General features: G+C 39.0%; 1 protein-coding gene across 1 annotated transcript in view; it reads left to right on the top strand.

Annotated features, from left to right (window-relative positions):
• Positions 1-21,707, top strand: part of LOC149257638 (pyruvate kinase 1, cytosolic-like) — a 234,362-nt gene that overhangs the window by 133,472 nt on the left and 79,183 nt on the right. The window contains exons 10-14 of the mRNA XM_089414481.1: positions 5,310-5,454; positions 5,591-5,679; positions 5,818-5,913; positions 6,104-6,171; positions 6,581-6,680. Coding sequence (XP_089270607.1) covers positions 5,310-5,454; positions 5,591-5,679; positions 5,818-5,913; positions 6,104-6,171; positions 6,581-6,680 — 498 coding nt within the window. The remainder of the gene's footprint in view (positions 1-5,309; positions 5,455-5,590; positions 5,680-5,817; positions 5,914-6,103; positions 6,172-6,580; positions 6,681-21,707) is intronic.

The following is a 21,707-nucleotide window of genomic DNA, read 5'->3' as shown; positions in this document are numbered from 1 at the left end:
CTCCAAAATATTTACCCCTAGGTATGACATCATCATCTTGAATGCTTCTCGTTTGTATAAAGTTAATTTTGTTATTACTTTTTTTTTTGTTTTGAGGCCCATTTTGACCTCAAAATTCCCTTAATGCCAATGTTAGTTAGTGATCTCCTTCAACCCATCATCTCTCTCACCCCAAGCCTTTCTTCATTGAAATCCTTTCTTGCGCGTATAAATTAACAAGCTCCTTAGGGAGCTTTTGACTTAGAATCAATAAGTCACCTAACCTCTAAGTCTTGTTGGGGAAGCCTCCCTTGGGGGGGTAACATTCAACCACAAAATAACAGAAGAGAAGCCACTAAGTTGACAGTGGTGGCTGATCTCATTATTGCCCTAGATCTAGAGTGCCTAGTGAGGCTTTGCACTAAGCTACTAGATTTTGTAGTAACAATACCATTTCTTAAACATGCATTATAGGCTTCACTTACTTTTGCCTCTTGTCCCATTTGTTTGTGGTATTATGTCATAGAGATGGACCTAAGACACATTCGTCAATAGATCGATGAGGCCTCACACCACTTGATGCTTCTAAACTTTGGTTGACAATATGCTTTTGAGGAGTTCTTTCTCTTAGCACAGGTTAGTTTTCCCATTCCTCACTTTGAGAAACTAGTTTTTTATCACAAGGTTCTTTTCATCAACCTCAAGTGTTAAGATAATGTCCTCTTAGCCTTGGACTTGCCCTTGTGCACATTGGTAGGAAATTATTTGAATCCTTCTTTGTGGTTGGTGGTGCAAGGGAGACAGTTTCATCTTTGACCTCTACTTTCACCTCCGCCTCCAATGTGGATATCAGGGCTTACTCTCACCACTCTTGTTTTGCACCTACTTATGATGATGAGTAGCCCTTTGTGATGTTGTATATATGCATATGCTTTTGGATAATTCTCTAATTCAATTGTTTATTTTATTTTGTTTATCTTTTAATTTTTAGGAGTTGGTTTGACATTACCACTGGATTATATTTTTGAGTCCTATTGACATAACTTTTACTGTCATTAGCGGATATCAATAAAATTATCTTATATATCTTAACTAAATGCAAAGCACCTTGTAGAAGTTATAGCAGGTTTCCTTACATCTAAGTTGTAGGAAGCACACCTTATGGGCCATATCATGTACGGAAACATGATAGCATATTTGGTATGGCCTTGAAATGGGTTTGGTATGAACTGGTTCATGTTTCACATGTAGGAAATGTGTTTCATATGGCCTGAAACATGTTTCAAGATTTTACCAAGGTTCATACAACGCTCTCCAAAATGTTTAAGGAATTGTTTTCCTTGTTTTAATTTCAGGGACAGACCAAAGCATGATTAAGCCCTAACTTCAGGTTAATGAAGTCTTAATGACACTTGTAGAAGCTTCTAAAAACATCCATTTATGAAGAAAATTTCCCACATGTCTTTTTCCTCACGTGGTTTGGCCATGGGCGCTTTTAGGAAGCAAATTTTTCTCTTTTGAGAGCTTGATAACTTGCATTATGTAATCATCTATAAAAAAATAACAGAGATGGGTTTGTTATTAAATTTTAATATGTCACTTGTTGTTCATACTTGTCATTTGAATGTTCTTAAACATTTATTTACAATAATTTCACTTCAAATTTCAATATTTATAAAATAGCATAATAATATTAATATTATTATTATTCTGTTATTCCATTTTCAAATTCTTGAATGATGACATTGTCAATGTATTTCCATTTTGAAAACTAATAACGATTTCTCTGTATCGGACAATTTCAACCCGCATTAATGACAATTTTTTTTTTTTTTTTGAGAATTTCTAATAAAATCAAAGTGTGTATAATTCCACAATTGAAAGGTATTGTAAATAGCTCTTCACTTATGTATCATTATATATAACTATATTGAATAATAACTATGCTACCAAAACTTTGGGGAAAAACTATGTTACCAAAACCAAGAAACTGAAAATAAGAGTAGAGATGAAAACATATCCAAAAAATGGGGTTCCGAGGTTTTGCATACGAGCAATAGTTACAACATATATAAAAGCACTATCTATAATAAAAATTAGAATAATTCTTAACCATACAAAACAACTGAAGAAGAAAGAAAGGATTACCATTCGGTGAAGTTTTTGAAATATTTGACAATTTTTAAGAGCTGCATTTGCATTCAAACTTTGTATTGATATTGGCTATATTCTTCAATCTCATTGACCTGTTTTTGTGGTGATTCTTATCTTATTTATCATTGTTATTACACTAATGAGGTTTCTCACTCGTACAAAACCCTCAAAGAAGATAGAGAGTAATCTTTGATCGCATTTCTGGTAACTGGCAATGTTAATATGAATATTCTATCCATCATTTTTCACATTGGTGAGGTGAATTTTGACAAGGACTGAGAGGTGGAAGACAGAGACAAGAATAAACTTAGAAAATGGAAGTGGAGTGAAGTTTGGAGCAGACTCTCGCTTTACATTACATAGGGAGACATCATCAATAAATAACTGAAGTAGAACTGGACTAGAACTCAACTAATTGAACTAAACTAAACTAACTATTGAGACACTTGGATTGACAGCTAAGACCAATATGTGGTGGTTGGAATTATTTTATTCAAAACTCCCCCTTAATTACAACCACAAAAATCTAAGCTAAGATGCCTACTAGTATGAGTCTCAACTAGGCTTACAATGACTCAAAAACTTTGACATCAGCGCTTGGGCTGGATTTCTTTTTCTTTTTCTTTTCTTCCAGATCCTATATCCTCTGAATTCTTCAACTTTGTCTTTTTGATGTAGAATCCAAATTTCAGTTTCTTCATTTGTTGGTGTAGCTCTTTCATTGTTTTAATATAGAAAATAATTTCAGGTTGTCCATGCGTGTCCTCTACTTCAAAAATTTGCTTGTGTGTGGACTGCTGCCACATGTCATATTCTATGGTTTGTTCTTTGTCATCAACTTGATGCAACATAAGTCCATAATAAAATTTTATCTCTTTAGGACTCTAGTACATGAAAATTTCATGAGCTTTTTCATTTTCTACATCATCCATGTTGTCTTCAACATTCGTTGCTGCAACTTCTATGCAGACTTCATCAACACATGGTGTTTCAAGCCATGCTTCAAGAAAATTTAATTCTTCAAGTTTTGTTACTTCTTCCTGGTTATTGTTAACATCTGCACACTCAAAATCAATGTTAAGTTTATATGAAAAAACATATGCAGAACCATATTGACTCTGTTCTTTTTGCTCTGCAATGAGAACTTTCTTCTCTTTCTCTTCCTTCTCTGCCTCTAGCATTGCATTAAGTTTCACTTCTTTACCAACCTCTGTCGCTGTAAACAAGTTGTCTTCCACTTGGCTTCCACGTACAAGTGGGCTTCTATTACAAAATAACAACATATCAATGAGATGTTTCTGTTGCATCATGTTCAACCACTCATCACAAGTTAATTGTTCTTCATCAAAATTAACTTCAACATTTTTAATTGCTGGATCCACCAATTCATTTACATTGGTAGCTTCACTGTCTTCAGCAAGATCTGTTGTTGGATTCTCTAATTATGGTCCATTTGTGGCTGAACACAGTGGGATTCATGAGCATCTATATGCTCTTTCTTTGCTGCTGGTACTACACCATCATCATTGCCATCCACTTTCAAGTGGGATTCACCAAACTCTTCATCTTTCTGTAGATCTGCTGTTATAGATCCACCTTTCTTTTCATCTTCAACTTGATTACCCCCCATTACACCAAAAATCCTCTCAAGGATATCCCAAGCTTCCTTCGTTGTCTTTGCATTTGCAATGAGGGGAAGAATGCTATATTCCTTTATGCATTTTAATGCCAAGGCTTTTTTTTGCCTATTGGCTTCCAACTCTTTCAAAAAGATCTCAAACAACGCCTGATATTGCTTTTACTTTCTCAGCCTCTTGAGTTTGCCCATTTTCCCATTTGTTAAGCTGATGGTAGCTCAACAAACAAATTGACTTGCAAACATATTGGCTGCCTGCAACGAAAATGCCTGGCTTGTGGTTATGCCTCTGTGGTGGCTCACTTCAGTCTAGATTCTTCTTAACAGCAGTGGGTTTACAAACTCTTCAACACTGGCTTACTATGCAGCTTCTACAAAATAGACCAAACAAATTCGGCTGTCAACTCTGACTCTGACCGCGATGGTTGTGGTTGTGAGCACGTATTCCTTTATGCATTTTAATGCCAAGACATTTTTTTTCCTATTGGCTTCCAACTCTTTCAATTAGATCTCAAACAACGCTTGATATTGCTTTGACTTTCTCAGCCTCTTGACTTTTCCCATTTGTTAAGCTGATGGTAGCTCAACAAGCAAATTGACTTGCAAACATATTGGCTGCCTGCAACGAAAATTCCTGGCTTGTGGTTATGCGTCTGCGGTGGCTCACTTCAGTCTAGATTCTTCTTAACAGCAGTGGGTTTACAAACTCTTCAACACTGGCTTACAAACTCTTGAACACACAATTTTAAATGCTGCTCTCAAAGAGTTTTACGTAACCTTGTGTTCTGATAACATGACAATGATTGAGAAACAGAAAACAAAGACACAGAATAAACTCAGCAAATGGAAGTGGAGCGGACTCTCTCTTCACATTACTCAGTAACAATTAAATATATTACATGGGAGACATCATCAATAAATAACTGAAGTAGAACTGAACTAGAACTCAACTAACTGAAGTGAACTTAACTAATTATGAAGACACTTGGATTGACAGCTGACACCAGGAGGTAATGTTTGGAATTATTTTCTCCCACAAATTTCACTGGGCAAAAGGAAAAAACAGACGTAAAAGGAACTTACTAGATTTGGATATTTAAAAAAATTAATCAAGATTCCCTTTAATCCACTCACAACTGTCGGTACATTACACAATTGCCTACATGCCCACAAACCCACACAGAATTGATGGTTAGTCCCGCCTGAGACAGTGGAATGCAGTAACTACGCAGAAATTTCCTTGAAAAATTTGTTATCTCTTGCTAGTTATCCGCAAAAAAAATATTTTAGTACTGAAGTAGGATAACTTCTGCGATCTTTAATAATGTGAGGTCCAATAACAGTGACAGGCTTTGGGCATATTTACTGTAGCCTTCTAGAATGATATAAATATGATATCAAAATAGTCAGAAATGATCCAGCAGACGACGCAAACCAGCTTGATGCAACCTTTTGATTAATTGAAAGTTACAGTTTCCATACAATAAATAAAAACTGACTCATTATGTACGTTTAACTTCATAACTCGTGTACATTGCAGGTGTTTTTATTCCAGAAAGCCGCCGTCCACAAGTGTAACATGGCTGGAAAGCCCGTTGTAGTCACGCGTGTTGTTGACAGTATGTCGGGTAATTTACGGCCGACACGTGCGGAAGCAACTGATGTTGCAAATGCTGTTCTAGATGGTTAGTGAAGCGTTCACTCTCCATATTTAAGTGATACAACGACATGTTGACGTCTAACTGTTACTAAGTAGTACCAAAAACACTTTGATGCAAATAGATGTGATAGTCTTATAGCTTCCAATCTTCATAATTGCAGGTACAGATGCTATTCTATTAGGTGCAGAAACTTTCCGCGGTTTATACCCTTTTCAGACCATCTCAATAGTAGGGAAGATCTGTGCAGAAGTGGGTATTATAATCTTCCTCTAGTTATTTTTCATTAGTCATCTCTTGAAAGATATCCAAAGTAGCAAGTGCACAGCTTATTTCGATCCATATTACAGTTTAGTAATTGCCGATGCTAAGTTAGATAAATAAATACAGGCAGAGAAAGTGTACAATCAAGCTCTTTATTTTAAGAGGACTGTGAAACATGGCATTGACCCAATGAGTCACTTGGAATCTATTGCAACCACTGCAGTAAGTATTAAATCTTATTATTATGAGTGGTGGATTTTAATAGCAGCAGTATTGGCAATGTTGTTGACTCTCGTTATTATAACAAACTGTACACTGGTAATAACTATTTTAGATTTATCCTGCAAAGGTCTGGAAAATGTTGGTAATTTATCTAAAGATGCTCTATATAGTTTACATGCTCTATTTGCAGGTAAGTGCTGCTCTCAAAGTGAAGGCTTCGGTTATTGTCGTATTCACAGCAACTGGAGGAACCGCTAGGTATTTTTTATCATCTTTGCACTTGTTTCACTTTCTTTGGATGATCATAACAGTGGAAAGCAAACGAATTTCGAGAAATCCCAATTTGTTTCATTTAACTATCGACATGGCCAGTTTATTATAAAAGTTATTTCAAAATGTAGGTATCATTTTGAATGTTAGTTTATAGTATTTTAGAACAACTAAATGGCATTATTTTATCAATTTCCAATTGACATATCTGATTTAGTACTTGAGTAATTTACAGTAACTTATTTTCAGGCTTTTAGTGAAGTCGGTATAAATTTGTTCTTATTTAATGTTTAATCTGGTGGAATTGTGTGAAACCAAGAAGTGCCTTACAATAGATATTAAAACCTATTTATGTGTCCTAACCTCTGAGCTTAAATTTGTCGCTTGTTTGCTTCAGGTTAATAGCAAAATACCGTCCTACCATGCCAGTTTTATCTGTTGTCATCCCAAGATTGACAACAAATCAATTGAGATGGAACTTTACTGGTGCATTTCAAGTATGTTATAGAAGTAAAGTCAGAAATTTACTGGTTTGTCATTTAATTTGGCTGGAATTGCTCTAGATATATCATTATGTTCTTCAAATTAACCTAATTAGTATATTGTTTTTGAATTTGCCACTTACTGATTTTTTCAAAGGAAAACCTCACAGGTAAATGCAAGGGATGCTTCTCCACATTTGTGGATGGCATACCTAGTAAACCTGTCAGCTTAAACTAGTGTATCTAGCCCAAGGGGATTCAAACCAGACACCCACTAGCATGGAACTAGCTGAATGCCCAGCAGCATTGGCAACAATTGGTTAAGCTAATGCCTTGTGCTTAAATTGCCACTTAATGTTTGTTGTAAACTTGGTGGAAATGATTTCTGGTTGATACAGATTATGTTGTTCAAATCAACTTACATGCATCATTTATGCAATTGCTAGTCATTGTTGTCTTAGGAAATTATTTTGTGAATTGCTTATATTGTGTTTAGGTGGGCAGCTGGGCTGATTTTCTATGTAATTGGTGCACCTTTGATGATTTTGTTGCACATAATGTGTAGAAAGAGCAATAGGAAACGATCTATATGTAATGAGGAACTATTAAAGACAGACGCATAAAGTTTAGTGTGAATTAGGAAAGTTATAGAAAGAGAAGTATAATGAGTGGTAGCAGTGTTATTTGATTGGACAAGTTTCGTTTGAAACGCGTACTCAGCTCAGGATTTCCAAGCAGATTGGGGAATTTCTAGACTTAGCAAAGGTTTACCATGCTCATGAGTCCACCCTCAAAACTCATGAGTTCGTGCTTGTCATGTTTTTGTGGACCCCACAGGGCATTTTGGAGGGAAAAAATGTTGGGAATGAAAGAGTAAAATACTAAATGAATTGTTAAATAGAAACTCCTCGTTTTAGTCTCATCTATCATCAATTCTTTCTTATTTGTACTTTGATGTTAGAATGGTGATTTTATTGCCTGTGTGTTTGACAATTTGTGAAGGAGGTCGAGTTATACTTTCAGTCTAAGTTGCATGAAACGGGGAAACGGGTATAGGTACAAAATGCGACTTCCCCAAATTTTGGAAACGGGGAAACACAAATATATATATATATATATATATATATATATATATATTAGAAGTTAGGACATTTAAGAAATGTTATGTGCAATCGTAAAGCATACATGATAGATTATAATTTATTACATTTAAACATTATGATTAAATTTACATCACATTTACTCATGAATGATCACATAATGAAAATAAAAATATTGGAATATCCAAAAGTGACCTATATTATATATCCAAATCTCAAAATCAACCTTTATTATATATATGAGGTTGCAAGTACAATAAAGACTACAAGGCTGCAAGAACTATAGAGACAAAAGACTAATCCTCATAAAAAATAGAAGCAGAATCATGCTCAACAGTGGATGGTGGTGCTAAAGAAGATGATGGGCCAATTCCACTTCTAGGCTGGACCTCAATATTCAGAGCAGCAAGAGAGAGATCCAAATCAGGACTTTCTGCATCCACATCCCATTCTTTAGAAGGACCACTGGTAACTAGAAGCCACTTTAGTCGCCCAATAAAAAAATAGAAAACAAAATAATAAAAAAAAACATAAGAAAAAGTCAAGTTGCATGAGGAAACTCTGTCGTACGGTCCGGAAACTCGTTTCCGGCCATACTGGCCATGTTTCCTCCTCGAGAAACAGGCTAGTACGGCCGGAAACAAATTTCCGGGCCGTACGGTACGAGTTTCCTCATTTCTGTTTCGTTTCCGTACGGAAATGGACCCTAGACCCACGTTTCCAGCAACTTAGCTTTCAGTGTAAGACACCAAGTTCTTTTAGTTTGTGAGTGTGCTTGTGAAAGAGGTTGAATTCTGCTATCATTATTTATCGATATTTGTAGGGTGATTTTCTTTTTTGTGTGGAGGGGTGATTTATTTGTTGTGCAAAGGAGGGGCATTTTTATTTGCTGCATTTTTGCTGTTTGAAGGACTCAAGGAAGTTGTAATTTGTTTTGTGAAGAAGGTACTTGGTATGGGAATTTGTTAAGTATATGCTTTTGGTTTTTTTCTATATAAGATTAAAACTTAATATTTAATCAAGCTGATAGCATATGAAAGGCAGGAAAATCATAATTTTTTGGTAGGAAGGAGTCTGTTAGGAGAAGAATGGAGCTTGTTCAACACATTAGGGTTATGACTGCAAGAGGAGCTTGTGGGGTTCCATCACGTGCGGCTCGTGGCTGTGGTTTCGAGATATGCAACATGTGCCTATTACAAAACGACGATGAAGAGTTCAATAACACCCAAGGAAAGCGCTGATCACTAATTTGGGTAACCTAGGGAGTGTTTTGGTTGCCTCCCTCCCTAAACTTCTGCAACCCCTCTGTGCTCACGGTGGGATCTAATACTCTGGTTGAAGGGGGATCTATTGGTCCATTTCTTTTTCACTCAGTCGGTGGTGCGAAGGGCTCACTAATGCTTGGCAGGGGATGACTCTGTGATGAAATAGTTTGGACGAGTTTCACACAAGAACTGAAAAGTTTCTTTTGGATCCCACACCTGCCATCGAATTGGATTAGGTAGGTATAGCCCCTTTCCTTTGGTCTATTTGGGTCGCAAAGTTAGATCCATGCACTCATGGCACGGATCTGCCAGAAAAAATCCCTCATCCTAACTGATCTGGGTTGGGTGGAGGAATAGAAGAGTTGGAATAAGAGGAGGTCTTTCTTATTTTTATTAAATCCCTAAATAGGAAATCCTTCCTTTTTTGGGTCATGGGTTTGGACTTAGTGGCAAATCTTAAGTATAGTATTGAGATCCCATTGGATTTTCCTACACGTACACAACCTCCGCTTTATAAAGGAAAGCAGGTCCAGGATCTATCTCAGTTGCAGGATAATCACATTTCAAGAAATTACAACATTGTCTTGAACTTGAGTCTGTGAGGCGGTGCTTCAGGATCTAGGAACCCTAGAGCTTTTGTATCCTATAAGGATGCAACACAAGGCAAGAGCTCAAATTCATTGGATTTGCCACAATTGAACCCTGGGCCTTACATTGTTGAACAACTACCATGGAGGTAAACCTAACAAACGTAAATCAACCTTTTTCTATTCTCCAATCCAGGGCAGTGATTTGCAGATTCAATGGCTTTTGGCCCAGGTCTGATGCTTTGCATCAGTGGGTTTAATTAACCGAGGCCAGCAACTGCAAAATGTACCTATGCTCAAAAGGTTTCTTCATTGTCTAGTTTGATACTCAATAAGATTTCGAGAGAGTATTCAAAGATGGGAAATGGTTTTGGGGCAGAGCAAGTTTCTTCATCCTCCTTGGTTCCTAGATTTTGATCCCGCAGTAATGGTGGTAAGAAAAATGCCAGTATGGGTGAGGTTGGTGAATCTCCTCCTTCCTCTTTGGCATGACAAGGTTCTTGAAGATATTGGAAATACTCTGGGGTCATTTAAAAAGTTGGACTCTGACAAAATGGAGAAAGGGTTATTTACCTTCGCCAGAATCTGTGTAGAAATAAACCTAAGCAAAGGTCTACCTGATCACATTCAACTGAAACATAAAACCTTTTAGTGGGCCCAAATTCTGGATTATGAAAATAGAGCTTGTTGTTCATGTTACCAAATAAGACACCTGTAGGACACTTGTCCCTAGGCAAAAAAGGAAAAGAAAAAAAGGCCAAGATCGCAAAACAAAAAGATGTTAGCCTTTTAATCCTTGTCATTACGGAGGATGAAGGGGAAATCACAAAGAATCCATCAAACCATGAAGAAGGGAGTACTCATGTGCATGCTGGAAATGAAACCCACACACAGACTGATATAGAATCAAAAGCGATCCACGAACCCGAGCAGCATAAGGCATGGCACACAAAGAGGATGGGACTGTGGGCACAAAGAGAACTCATGTTTTAGAAAGTTCTGATTTAGATAAAAAACCCCCACTAGAGACCACTATGAATGATTTGGTAATGATTCCTGTTGACCCTCACTAAGGGGGATGGCAGAAGGTCAAAAGAAAGAAAGGAAAGAAAAAAAGTTAAAGTGATTACTATAATACTTAACTTTTCATGTTTTCTGTTATTTCTTCATTTTTTTATGCACTTTAGTCGAGAAGATGCTCTTATTGAACGTAGATAACATCTACAAAATGTAATTTCACTCCTTTTTTCAAAAGTTGAATAAAATTATGTGTTTTTTACCCCTCGGAAAAAAACAACTGAAAGGCAGAGTTATTAAATTTATAATCAATCTGCCATATGCTCATCCATGGTTTCCATGTCTAATCTGAGAGTCCTCTTGATCAAGTGTGAGAACATTGTGTCTAAGTGGATCCGAATGATGACAAGTCTTTGTAGGGGATTTGAAGGGTGAACTTTCCAACAATGTTTTGGTGGTATATTTCATCAGTTCTTCTTCCAGCTTCTTCAACCAGCCAGTTAGAGCCATACACATTTCTTGGGGTCACTAGGACACTTTGGATTCAACCGAAACCCTTTATGGATTTTTCTGAGTTTATTGAGAGGAGGCTCTAGTAAATTTGGTAGAATTTTTTGAGCGCTTCTGAGGGTAGAATTCCTAGTTCCAACCAATAGCCAACAACAAAAATTTGCTAAAGAAGGGCGCATTCCACTCTGGGACCATTTCCACCACTTGGGTTTGTGAGACATTTCTGGGTTTTCCTAGGTTTCTGGCGAGGAGGCTTCTTACCCAGTTTCATCTCATTTCGAGTACTTTTCAGAGTAGTTTCTCATGTTCCTTTCCATCAGCAGCTAGAAGGGGGCAGGGCGCAAATCTCTTGGGAGAGCCATTCCAACACTTGGGGCATTACACTCTCACCCAGTTGCAGTAAGAAGCCCAGGTTTCATTGTTCTTACCCATTGTACTCATCATTCTCGAGATTAATAAGATGGATCAACTGTTCTTTTTTTTCTTGGTGTTTTGGTCGGCATGTGCAATATTTGTTTATGGTTGTTGTTCCTTATACATGTTTATGTTATTTGCTCTAAATTTTCAATTTGGAATATTACAGGCCACATATAAACAGAGAATGATCGGAATATGTCCGTAGAGAAACCACAGCTGAAGTCCTTATTAAGACTGAGATTAGGCCGCAAATATGCAGAAGAAGGTCGCATTAGGTTTGCTCCCTTATATCCCCAAAGCATCACTGCCTTCCCAATTTTAATAAAGTTATCCACACCTTTTGTTGGTCACCTAGTCTCTCGAAGGGTCTAAAGAGGTAGTCACATTTTATACGCGAAATGAGTTATGGACACAGGTTTATATCTATTTAGTTCACGGGACAACGAATTATTAAAGAATTTCAATTTTTTATTTAAAAACTTAAATACTATTAACTGAACTTGCACTTTTATCAGAGTTTGTTAATTTAATTCATATCTTATAAATTTAATTTAATTCATAATCCATTGTATTTACTTTATTTTTGAAGAATGTATTAATTATATATTATGATGGTGGTATACATATTAAGTACCCCATCTATATATTCATTATATTCTGGTGAGTTAGGTATTTACTTGACAAATCAATTCATTACCTTGTACTTGCACATTTTTCAATATTAGCTAGTATGTATACTAGTGTGGTACATGCGATGCATGCTTATGTAGCTATCATATTCATGATCATATGCATGCTAATATTCTTAGGCTCCCTTTAATTCGAGATGGGTCATTACAAACGAGGTCGTTGAGATGCCTCAAATTAGGCCGCAAAGATGTCACAAACTAGGCCGCAATGATTGCAAATGATGGAGGATAGATTCCTATTTATAGTTGTTCCTCCAAGCGCAGGGTCACATCCTTTGGGGTAGGTCGACTTGCAAATTTGGAGGGAAAACATGAATTCAAATTTGCTAATAAATGCCTTGGAGATTGCTTTCCCAAATAAATTTGTCACATGAAATAATAATGAGAGGAGAGCCAAATAATAATTTTCCTTTATCCAAATTAAATTCTCTTTTGGGGCAAGATGGATTTTCCTTGGGGTAATTGAGTTTCTCTTGGGGAAATTCATCCCATAACTGCCTCATATTTCAAAAATATATACCATCAACTTAATACAAGTTGGTATAACTCATGCTTTCCAAACCCTGGTTAGGGGACCACCAATATAGGTCTATTATCACCAGAGCTCAATACAAGTTTGGTACAATGCATGCTCTTCAAACGCTAAATAGAGCACCACTAGAGTAAATGTAGATTTATTACAACCATAAATCTTCCTCTAGTTTCTATATGTTTGTTGAATCACAGAACAAACTTTTCACACTATTATGTCAATTTTGTATGCATAATCGATACTAGAAACTATTCAGTCATGGTGAGAATTATTACCCACCAAAATGGGTAACCCCATAGGAGAAAAAATTTCTCCTATTCTTGACAGCCAGCCAGTCAACCACATAGCCAACAACCCCTGACAACCACAACTAGTTGATGATATACAATTTCTATACCACTTGCATCATCCATTTGCTTCTCACACATCCAACATGAGCACATGGGCAAAGGTGGGCTTCCACTTAAGAGGTACTTTGGTTATTTTGCAATCAGGTGCTTATAATTGTTTGTTTATGGGTTTTGATATGGATTATGGAAGGATGACGGGATTTGACGACAATATTGATCTATCACCTTAAATGGGGCGTTAATATTTCATCCTAGTCAATGGGACTTCCCTTGATGGCTCAATGGGTATAGGAGGGGCACTATTTGGGAAGCTTGGATTGAGATAGTGTAGTTCAATCTATCCCGTTTATCATACTTAATACCTTCCATATTACATTACAAGCCTGTTACCCACCATTTTGTGGGTGATATCCCTAGGAGAATTTATTTCTCCAAGATGACCCTCAGCTGGCAACCGACAACCCCTTGCAGCCACCAACTAGTTTGTTGTGCCATTTCTTCGCCACCTGAGCCAACCATGTAGTACCTCATCCATCTATTATGATTGTATGTTTCGAGGTGGGCCTCCCAAACCTAAAGGTATGCCTTGTCATTTGGTAATTGTTAAGTTTAGATAAGTTCTATGCTTAGAGCAATTTATTTAAATTTTCATAGTTAGCTCAATATCTTTTCTAGATTAGCAATCACATCAGCCTTGAAGTAAATTGCAGATAGAACATAAACGTAAATCGCAGAAGACAAGCCAAGACAAGAGGACACAAGATGTGGTGCTAGCCAGGGAAAAACCCCAATGTGGGGAAACCCTTGATCAATTCTTCTTACATGTTCTTTAATAGTTCAACAGAGAGAGAGAGATAGTACATTTACAACTGAAGTCAACACTTTGACATATCTGGATGAGAGCATATATCATCTCTAAGAAGATGATACATGAGATCAGTTGAAGACATGCTACTTCAACTGATTCTCCAAGGTGACTCCTTCACCTATCATCGTGTTGCATCTCGTCATTATGCTGCGCCTCACCATGCTGCACCCATCATCACAATGCTGCATCTCATCATGCTTCATCAATCATGACGGTACCCGTCACTGCACTGCATCATGTGCTATTGCTGCACCATGTTGCCATACTGACCCATGTGTTTGCTGCAACTAGCTAGCTTACTGTCCCTGGCATGCTAGCTGTACTTGCTGCACTAAGTATCATGCTGCTCTCCCAATGTGTTATACTAGCAACACTATGAACTAGCTGTATCATATTGCTGTATCTCACCATTGTGTTGCCCCTCATTATGCTATGATACACTTCATCGCTGTACCCATCATGCTGTAGCATTCATCAACATGCTGCTGCAATATATATGCTGTTTTAATGTATCATCACTGTTTTCTCCATCCAAGTGACTGTACTATTATCAACACAGTCTTAACATATGCTGCCTTGCTGGACAGACTTCAACGTATACCCTTCAACACTCGTCTCCATGTCATACAAGCCGCTTTCACCTTCCTTCCTCCATGGCTGTGACTGGGGCATGCTTGAATAGTCTTCCTTTATATCACCTGGAGGACTGCAGTTAGGGCGACATAGAGCTTCTCCATAGGGCTGCGTATAGGGCAACGTAGGGCTCTCCATAGAGTTGTGTATAGGCCAGCGTAGGGCTCTCCAATAGAGCTGTGTATAGGGCAGCATAGGGCTCTCCAATAGAGTTGTGTATAGGGCAGCGTAAGGCTCTCCATAGGGTTGTGTATAGGGTAGCGTAGGGCTCTCCATAGAGCTGTGTATAAGGCAACATAAAGCTCTCTATAGAGCTGTGCATAGGGTAGTGTAGGGCTCTCCATAGAGCTATGTATAGGGCAATATAGAGCTCTCCATTAGAGCTGTGTATAGGGCAGCGTAGGGCTCTCCATCGAGCTGCAATTAGATCTCTCCTTGCTGTGTTATGTAGGCTTTCTTCACTGCGTTAAAATCTCCTCCATGATAGCGTTACGATCTAGGGCATCCTCTAGGGCAACGTATCCTCTTTAGATCTCTCCTCCCACCAAAACCCAAAGACAAGTGGATAGGAAGAGATCACCAAGAGGATATGTGTCCAAATGACTTTCAAGGCACCTCTATTTATACTAAAACATTGAGCACAAGTGGGGTTTATTTGGTTGCTGGCCGACCTTGACGAATTGTCCCATAACACAAATAAATTCATATCTCCATGAATACTTATCAGAATCGGATGGCCTTTAGATCAATCCTACACCTCTCGATGAGTGGGATCCAAGAAAAATATTAGTTGCCATTAATAAGATGACCCACATGGATTTTGGCCCTAGTTGCCAATTTTAACAGTAATTGAGTATTGTAGTTGGCTTATCATGGACACTTTTGGGCATGGATTAATGGGGAGATTCGACAGAAAGAGTGGGCTAGGTCTGTTCTCTTGTCCCCTAGACCTCTTTTGGATGTTAGCCTTGGACCCTTGTCCCGTGTGATCTCTTTTACTAACCTTTGGGCTTTAGGGATGGTACTACATGGGAAACCCTGGTTTTGGTTGCATGGTCCCGCTCCCTCATCCACATATATTACTCCTTCCACTCATTATAACCCCATTCATCATTTCTCCCGCCTGGGTCCACATAGGGTTAGCCTTCCCCTTCCCTTTGCCCACACCTTGGGTTGGGCTTGGAATGATGCCTCTGAGGTTGATGCAGCTGAAAAGAAAGGTAAAAGCACAATTGGCCTTATTCAAGAGGAAGATGTACCACAAAATGCAAAAGATGGTCGGGAGAAACACATCTAGCATGTCGGAAAAAGCCAATACATGAGCTCTACCCCATCATCATGGCCATCATCCTGGTTCCTTTAGGCCCTAGATGAGCCTCCTTTATTATTCAGGAACCCATGATTGTCCCAACCCCTGGTGGGCAATGAACCACCCTACCTTAAAGGGGGTATCCACTGCTATATCTCACACATCATGCTCTTATCCCTTGAGCCCCAAGCAGTCAATTAAAGAAAAATCATAAAAGGCAAAAGGCATATAAAGAAGGGTGGAAAAATCAAGGTCAGGGCACCTCATGTACCATGATTGCTCCCTCCTATACATTATATACCCAAGTGTGGGCTTCCCTTTTATTAGCTACCCTTGTACCCTAGCATGTGGCCCAGGGTTGCCCCTTTTCATCCCCTACTCCATTCATCTCTTTATCACGTGCCACCACCCTTCAAAGGATGTACCTTGGACATACTATCCCCTTTAGAAGTAGAAGCCACTTAATAGGATACTTGGTTAACCCCATTTGGAGCTTGGAGATATAAGCACATGTTAAAGCCCAATATGGAAGGGCATGCCATTATGAATTGCCCACCTGTTTTCCATTGTTTGTAAGCTCTTTTATTCAATTTCCTTGATGACTTGTACTGGAAGGCTAGGGGATGTATTGGATCTTATGCAGGATTGTACGTGGTCTTCGTTTTGGGTTTGGTCTACCTATACAGGGTCCTAACCTTCCAGAGGGATACATAACCACATTTATGGTGTGTGTTGAGAGCCATTAGCCTCCATAGCAGTAGACAACACTCCATGGATCCCCAAAGATGTTCAAAGATTGCTCAAGATTCACCTATTGGACAAGGAAGATGCACCTGGTTCACCTTTGCCCATCCAACCCCACAGTTGTACCATACACTTGGTAGATGACCTAGGACTTGTATGTGGCATCACTTACACCATCATCTGAGCCCTTACAGATGGTCTACAAGCTTCTTCGACTTGCTTGGAGACCCATGAGGTCACTTGTGTGCCCTCACACCCATTGGGAGCACCACATGTTTATTATGTGGAGAACAAGGGGCCAACCCCTTGTCCATTACTTTTGGAAGCCCTATTTGTTGATTTTTGGGTAGCATCATATGTGCTCTAGCTACGAAATTTTGTGGAGGGGCTAGAACACATGAGATCTCCAAGACCCAGAAATCGTTTGATGAAATTCCACCCGGATTGTATTTTATTAAAATAATTAATACTTTTGATGTGGTTCCCAAGTCTAAACTTAGGAAAACCAAAATATTGATGGATATTAATGAAAATATGGGTGAGAAGCATCTAAGAGACGAGGATCAAGTCTAATTTGATCTTAGCCGTTGATTAGAGACTTAATCTCGGTCGTTGATTTCTCAATAGGAAAAGTATAAATGGAGGCTTGAAGTCAGTTGGAGAAGATACACAAAGAGATTGAGGAAATCGATTTTCGGAGGGAAGAAGTTCTCAGGAGGGAAATCGATTGGGGAGATCTTCCAGCTGAGGGGTAGTGATAGTTTGGGAATACAGACAGAAAGCAGAGAGAAGCTTGTGGTGGCAATGCAGTAGCCAGAAGAGCTGACGCTGGGCCAGCCTGAGCCCACGTAGCCTTAATGTAGAGCCAAAAGGGCCAACGCAGAGGGAGAGATTTGCCTTCCACGCAGAGTGCTGGAACTGCTGGAATAACCTAGTAAAGCTGACATAGTGGGCACAAGAGCTGACGCAGAGCCTTAGAGAGCTCGACGCAGTTACTGCAAAAAGGGGCAGCGCAGTTGTAGCCGGGGCCAGCCAGATTCGCTGCTGGATCAACCAGAATCTACCGAGTCAAGTGAGGTAAAATTCACTAAGGTTTTCCTCCATTGTATTTCTCTGTCACTGGTTTGCCGGGAGGGCAACCAACATTTGTATTCAGAACTTCTGCTTAATAATAGAAAACCCTCAAAGCTGCTGCATTGGTTTTCCCGCATTGGGTTTTTCTGGGGATGCTTAGTCCAAAAATAAGTGTCCTTTGTATTGTTGTCTCATTTATTTTTCAATACTTGATCAATATATTGGTGTAGGTTGCAGTGTATTTATAGTAATATTTTTCGAATATTTATGAAAATAACTTGTTAAATGAAGAACACAAGTAGGTAATGCAAATCAATTTAATGCAGTATCATTTTTGACTTGTTTGATTAATAAATTTTTACATGGTATCAGAGCCAGGTTGCAGATCAAGGAGGACTGAAGCCATTGGCGAAAGGACAGAGGAAAATCTGTGTTGAAGACAGTTGTCCCAAGAGACAACGCAATTTCTGGCCGAGAGAGCAGAGGAGGGGTGACACAGTCACCAAGGGAGGCTCATGCAGAGCCTGCGTTAGCCTGATTGGGTGATGTTGTTGCTGCAGAAGGCAACACAATGATTACTGGGCCAACGCAAAGACTGTTGAGTCTCATTTTTCTAGTTGTCGGGGCTAGAGGTGCAACGCAAACTTCATCTGGAGTTGTTGATGGGTTGCTGATTCTGTTGATGCAGAACAATACCTAGTGGGGCAGAAGCAAAGTAGAGGGAATGAATTCCTTAGAAGATTTCTTGCCAAGAAATCTAGATTCAGTGTTGAGCAACAACAAAGAGAGATCAAAGGGGTGGTTCAACAGTGGTTGGCAGAAGGATTTCCGTGAAGGAAATCAAAATTTAGAGGGAGCTTGTTCCTTAGAGGATTTCTATCGCCAAAGAAATCCAGATCTGAGTTTTGCTAGGACAACAACGAATGAGGGAGAAGAGAACTAGTTCGACATTCATTTGAGCAGAAATGGCTATTAATGGAGAGGACGATGATGATTGTGCCATGAGTGCTCATGCACCACTAGAAAAGTGGTGAGGCGATATTGAGCTGTAGTCGGGAGGACTACAGAGAAGGGGCAGGATCCTTGAGGTGCCCAAACTCTTGGATCACATACGGCTACGGGAGCCCTTAATGACAATAATAGAATTACGGGAGTCAGTGGGTTCGAGGGATGATGGAGCAACAATGTTAGAGCTAGAGTGCCAAAGTCTGAAGCAACACAATAGAGTGTTGCGATAGTGCAGAAGGAATTGAGCAGATACAACAACAATATAGTAGCATCAGAGGGTTAGCACAAATTAGCAACAGAGGTAGCTTCAGCGTCAAGGAGCATCTAGACTGACCAACATGTCAGCTTTTGGGTGACTTTTCAGTTGCTTACTTCTAAGCAACTGAGTTGCAGTGCAGCAGTGGTAGTGCTATGGCAGTATGATGCAGCATATTGAGAGAGAGCTGCAGTACAGATGTGGCAGTATCATCAGTACAGATTGCAACATCGCAGTGGATGAAGGGCATCAGGCCGAGCATCAACAGCGCAGAGGACCGATGCCATGGATCAATGTGATACATATGCTGGGAAGTATTGCTAGAGCACATCCCTCGCTAAGAGGGAGTGTTGATTTTTGTGTAGCATTGGATGTTCTCTGTCTCTGAAATTTTGTGGAGGGGCTAGAACATATGAGATCTCCAAGATCCATAAATCGTTTGGTGAAATTCCACTCGAATTGTATTTTATTAAAATAATTAATATTTTTAATGTGGTTCCTAAGTCTAAACTTAGGAAAATTAAAATATTAATGGGTATTAATGAAAATATGGGTGAGAAGCTTCTAAGAGACGAGGATCAAGTCTAGTTTAATCTTAGTCGTTGATTAGAGTCTTAATATTGGCTGTTGATTTCCCAACATGAAAAGTATAAATGGAGGCTTGGGCGTTAGTTGGTGAAGATACACAGAGAGATTGAGGAAATTGATTTTCTGAGGTGAGAAGTTCTCAGGAGGGAAATCGATTGGGGAGATCTTATAGTTGAGGGGTAGTGATAGTTTGCGAATACAGACAGAGAGTCGAAGAGAAGCTTGTGGTGGCAGCGCAGTAGCCATGAGAGCTGACGCTGGGCCAGTTTGCGCCCACGCAGCCTTGACGTAGAGCCAGAAGGGCCAGCATGGAGGGAGAGAGTTGCCTTCCACGCAGAGTGCTGGAAATAACCGAGGAAAGTTGATGTAGTGGGCAGAAGAGCTGAGGCAGAGCCTCAAAGAGCTCCACGCAGGCCCACGCAGTTACTGCGAAGGGGCAACGCAGTTGTAGCCAGGGCCAGCCTGAATCTGCAGGGTGAAGTGAGGTAAAACTCACTCAGTTTTTCCACCATTGTATTTCTCTGTCACTGGTTTTCCGGGAGGGCAACCAACATTTGTATTCAAAACTTTTGCTTAATAATAGAAAACCCTTAAAGTTGTTGCACCGGTTTTCCCACATTGGGTTTTTCTGGGGGCGTTTAGTCAAAAAATAAGTGTGTCCTTTGTATGGTTGTCTCATTTATTTTCCAGTACTTGATCTGTATATTGGTGTAGGCTGTAGTGTATTTACATTAATAGTTTCCAAATATTTTTGAAGATAACTTGTTAAATGAAGAACACAAGTAGGTAATGGAAATCAATTTATTGCAGCAGGATTGACTTGTTCGATTCAAAAATTTTCACACTATTAATAATTGTGGCACCTATGGACTTCGTACGGCCTCTTAGAGGGCCCAACGACATGTATTATTGATCATTCGACCTCTTGAGACGCTTGTTATTTTGTTTATGAGCTAGTTTGCTGGGCTTGTCACCAAAAGTTAGTTATTTGCATGTTATTTTTTCTTTTAGGGCTAATATAGGTTCAAGTAGCTAAATTGAACTCATTAGGAGTGTATAAAATTTAAATACAAATGATGAGAGTTCATTTCTCATCATCACTTGGATTTGGAACTCGTATCTCTTTAGATATTTTCGCTATCCTTCTTGGAGGACGAATTTTTGGAGCATGGAAGGAATTTTGATATTTGGAGAGTTTTCATATGTCTTGGAGCTTCTTGATGGCAAGTTTTTTGGATGGTTGGATATATTCTTATACATGTAAGTATATTTTAATGCTATTCTTTCTTTCTAGTTTTGTCACATACATTGTTGCTGGGAATTCGCTATAATAGGGCTTATTTGTTGCATCTCTTACGCAAAGTTGTGGAAATTTTGTTTTGGATAGTGGATGCTTCATGTATGGGCCATGTATAATGAATGAATGTTCCTAGGGATGTTTCATTACTGAAATTCGTCTTGACAAGCCATTTACCTTGCAAAATGAAGTATAAATTCTTTGAAGTTGCTTTTGCTACTACCCTAATGCCAAGCGAAGTTGTCCTTGAGGCCTCCTTGACCTAGAAAAGTCAAAGGTCCATAGTCATAATTCTACTTGATTACAATCTCCCCAAAGGATTAGGCATTGGTCCACCCAAAGGTGATCACCTTAAACCTATTCTCCTCCTCCCCTTTCCTCTTCTCTAGGTCTAGTCCTCTAGGTCACCTAGGGCATCAATTATCTCACGATCTAGCCATCCAAATACTTCGATTTTTGGCACACAACTGCGTTGTTGTGTCCTCAAGAAGCCCTCCAAATTTCATGAGATTCTGATAGTGGTATTTGGGATATTGCAAGCCCTAGCTCAAAGACCAATTCTTGCCCTTGGTTTCCCTTAGGCTAGAAACCTCACTGGGATCCTTGCATTGCCTTTTATTGAAATTTCATTCTTTGATTCCTTTCCCCTTCCTAATTAGGTAAAACATATCATTGGTTGCTAAATCTGTTAAAATTGGAAACTAGGGCCAAACTCCATGTGGGTCACCTTATTTATGGCTACTGATATTTTTCCTACATTCCTCTCGTCGAGAGGTGTAGGATTGATCTAAATATCAT

This window comes from Pinus tabuliformis, chromosome 6 (genome assembly GCF_031772625.1).
Source record: "Pinus tabuliformis cultivar Carrire ecotype Pingquan chromosome 6, CPIR1, whole genome shotgun sequence".
Classification (NCBI taxonomy): domain Eukaryota; kingdom Viridiplantae; phylum Streptophyta; class Pinopsida; order Pinales; family Pinaceae; genus Pinus; species Pinus tabuliformis.
Note: the sequence above shows the minus strand (reverse complement) of the source record. Positions and strands in the feature narration are given on the sequence as shown.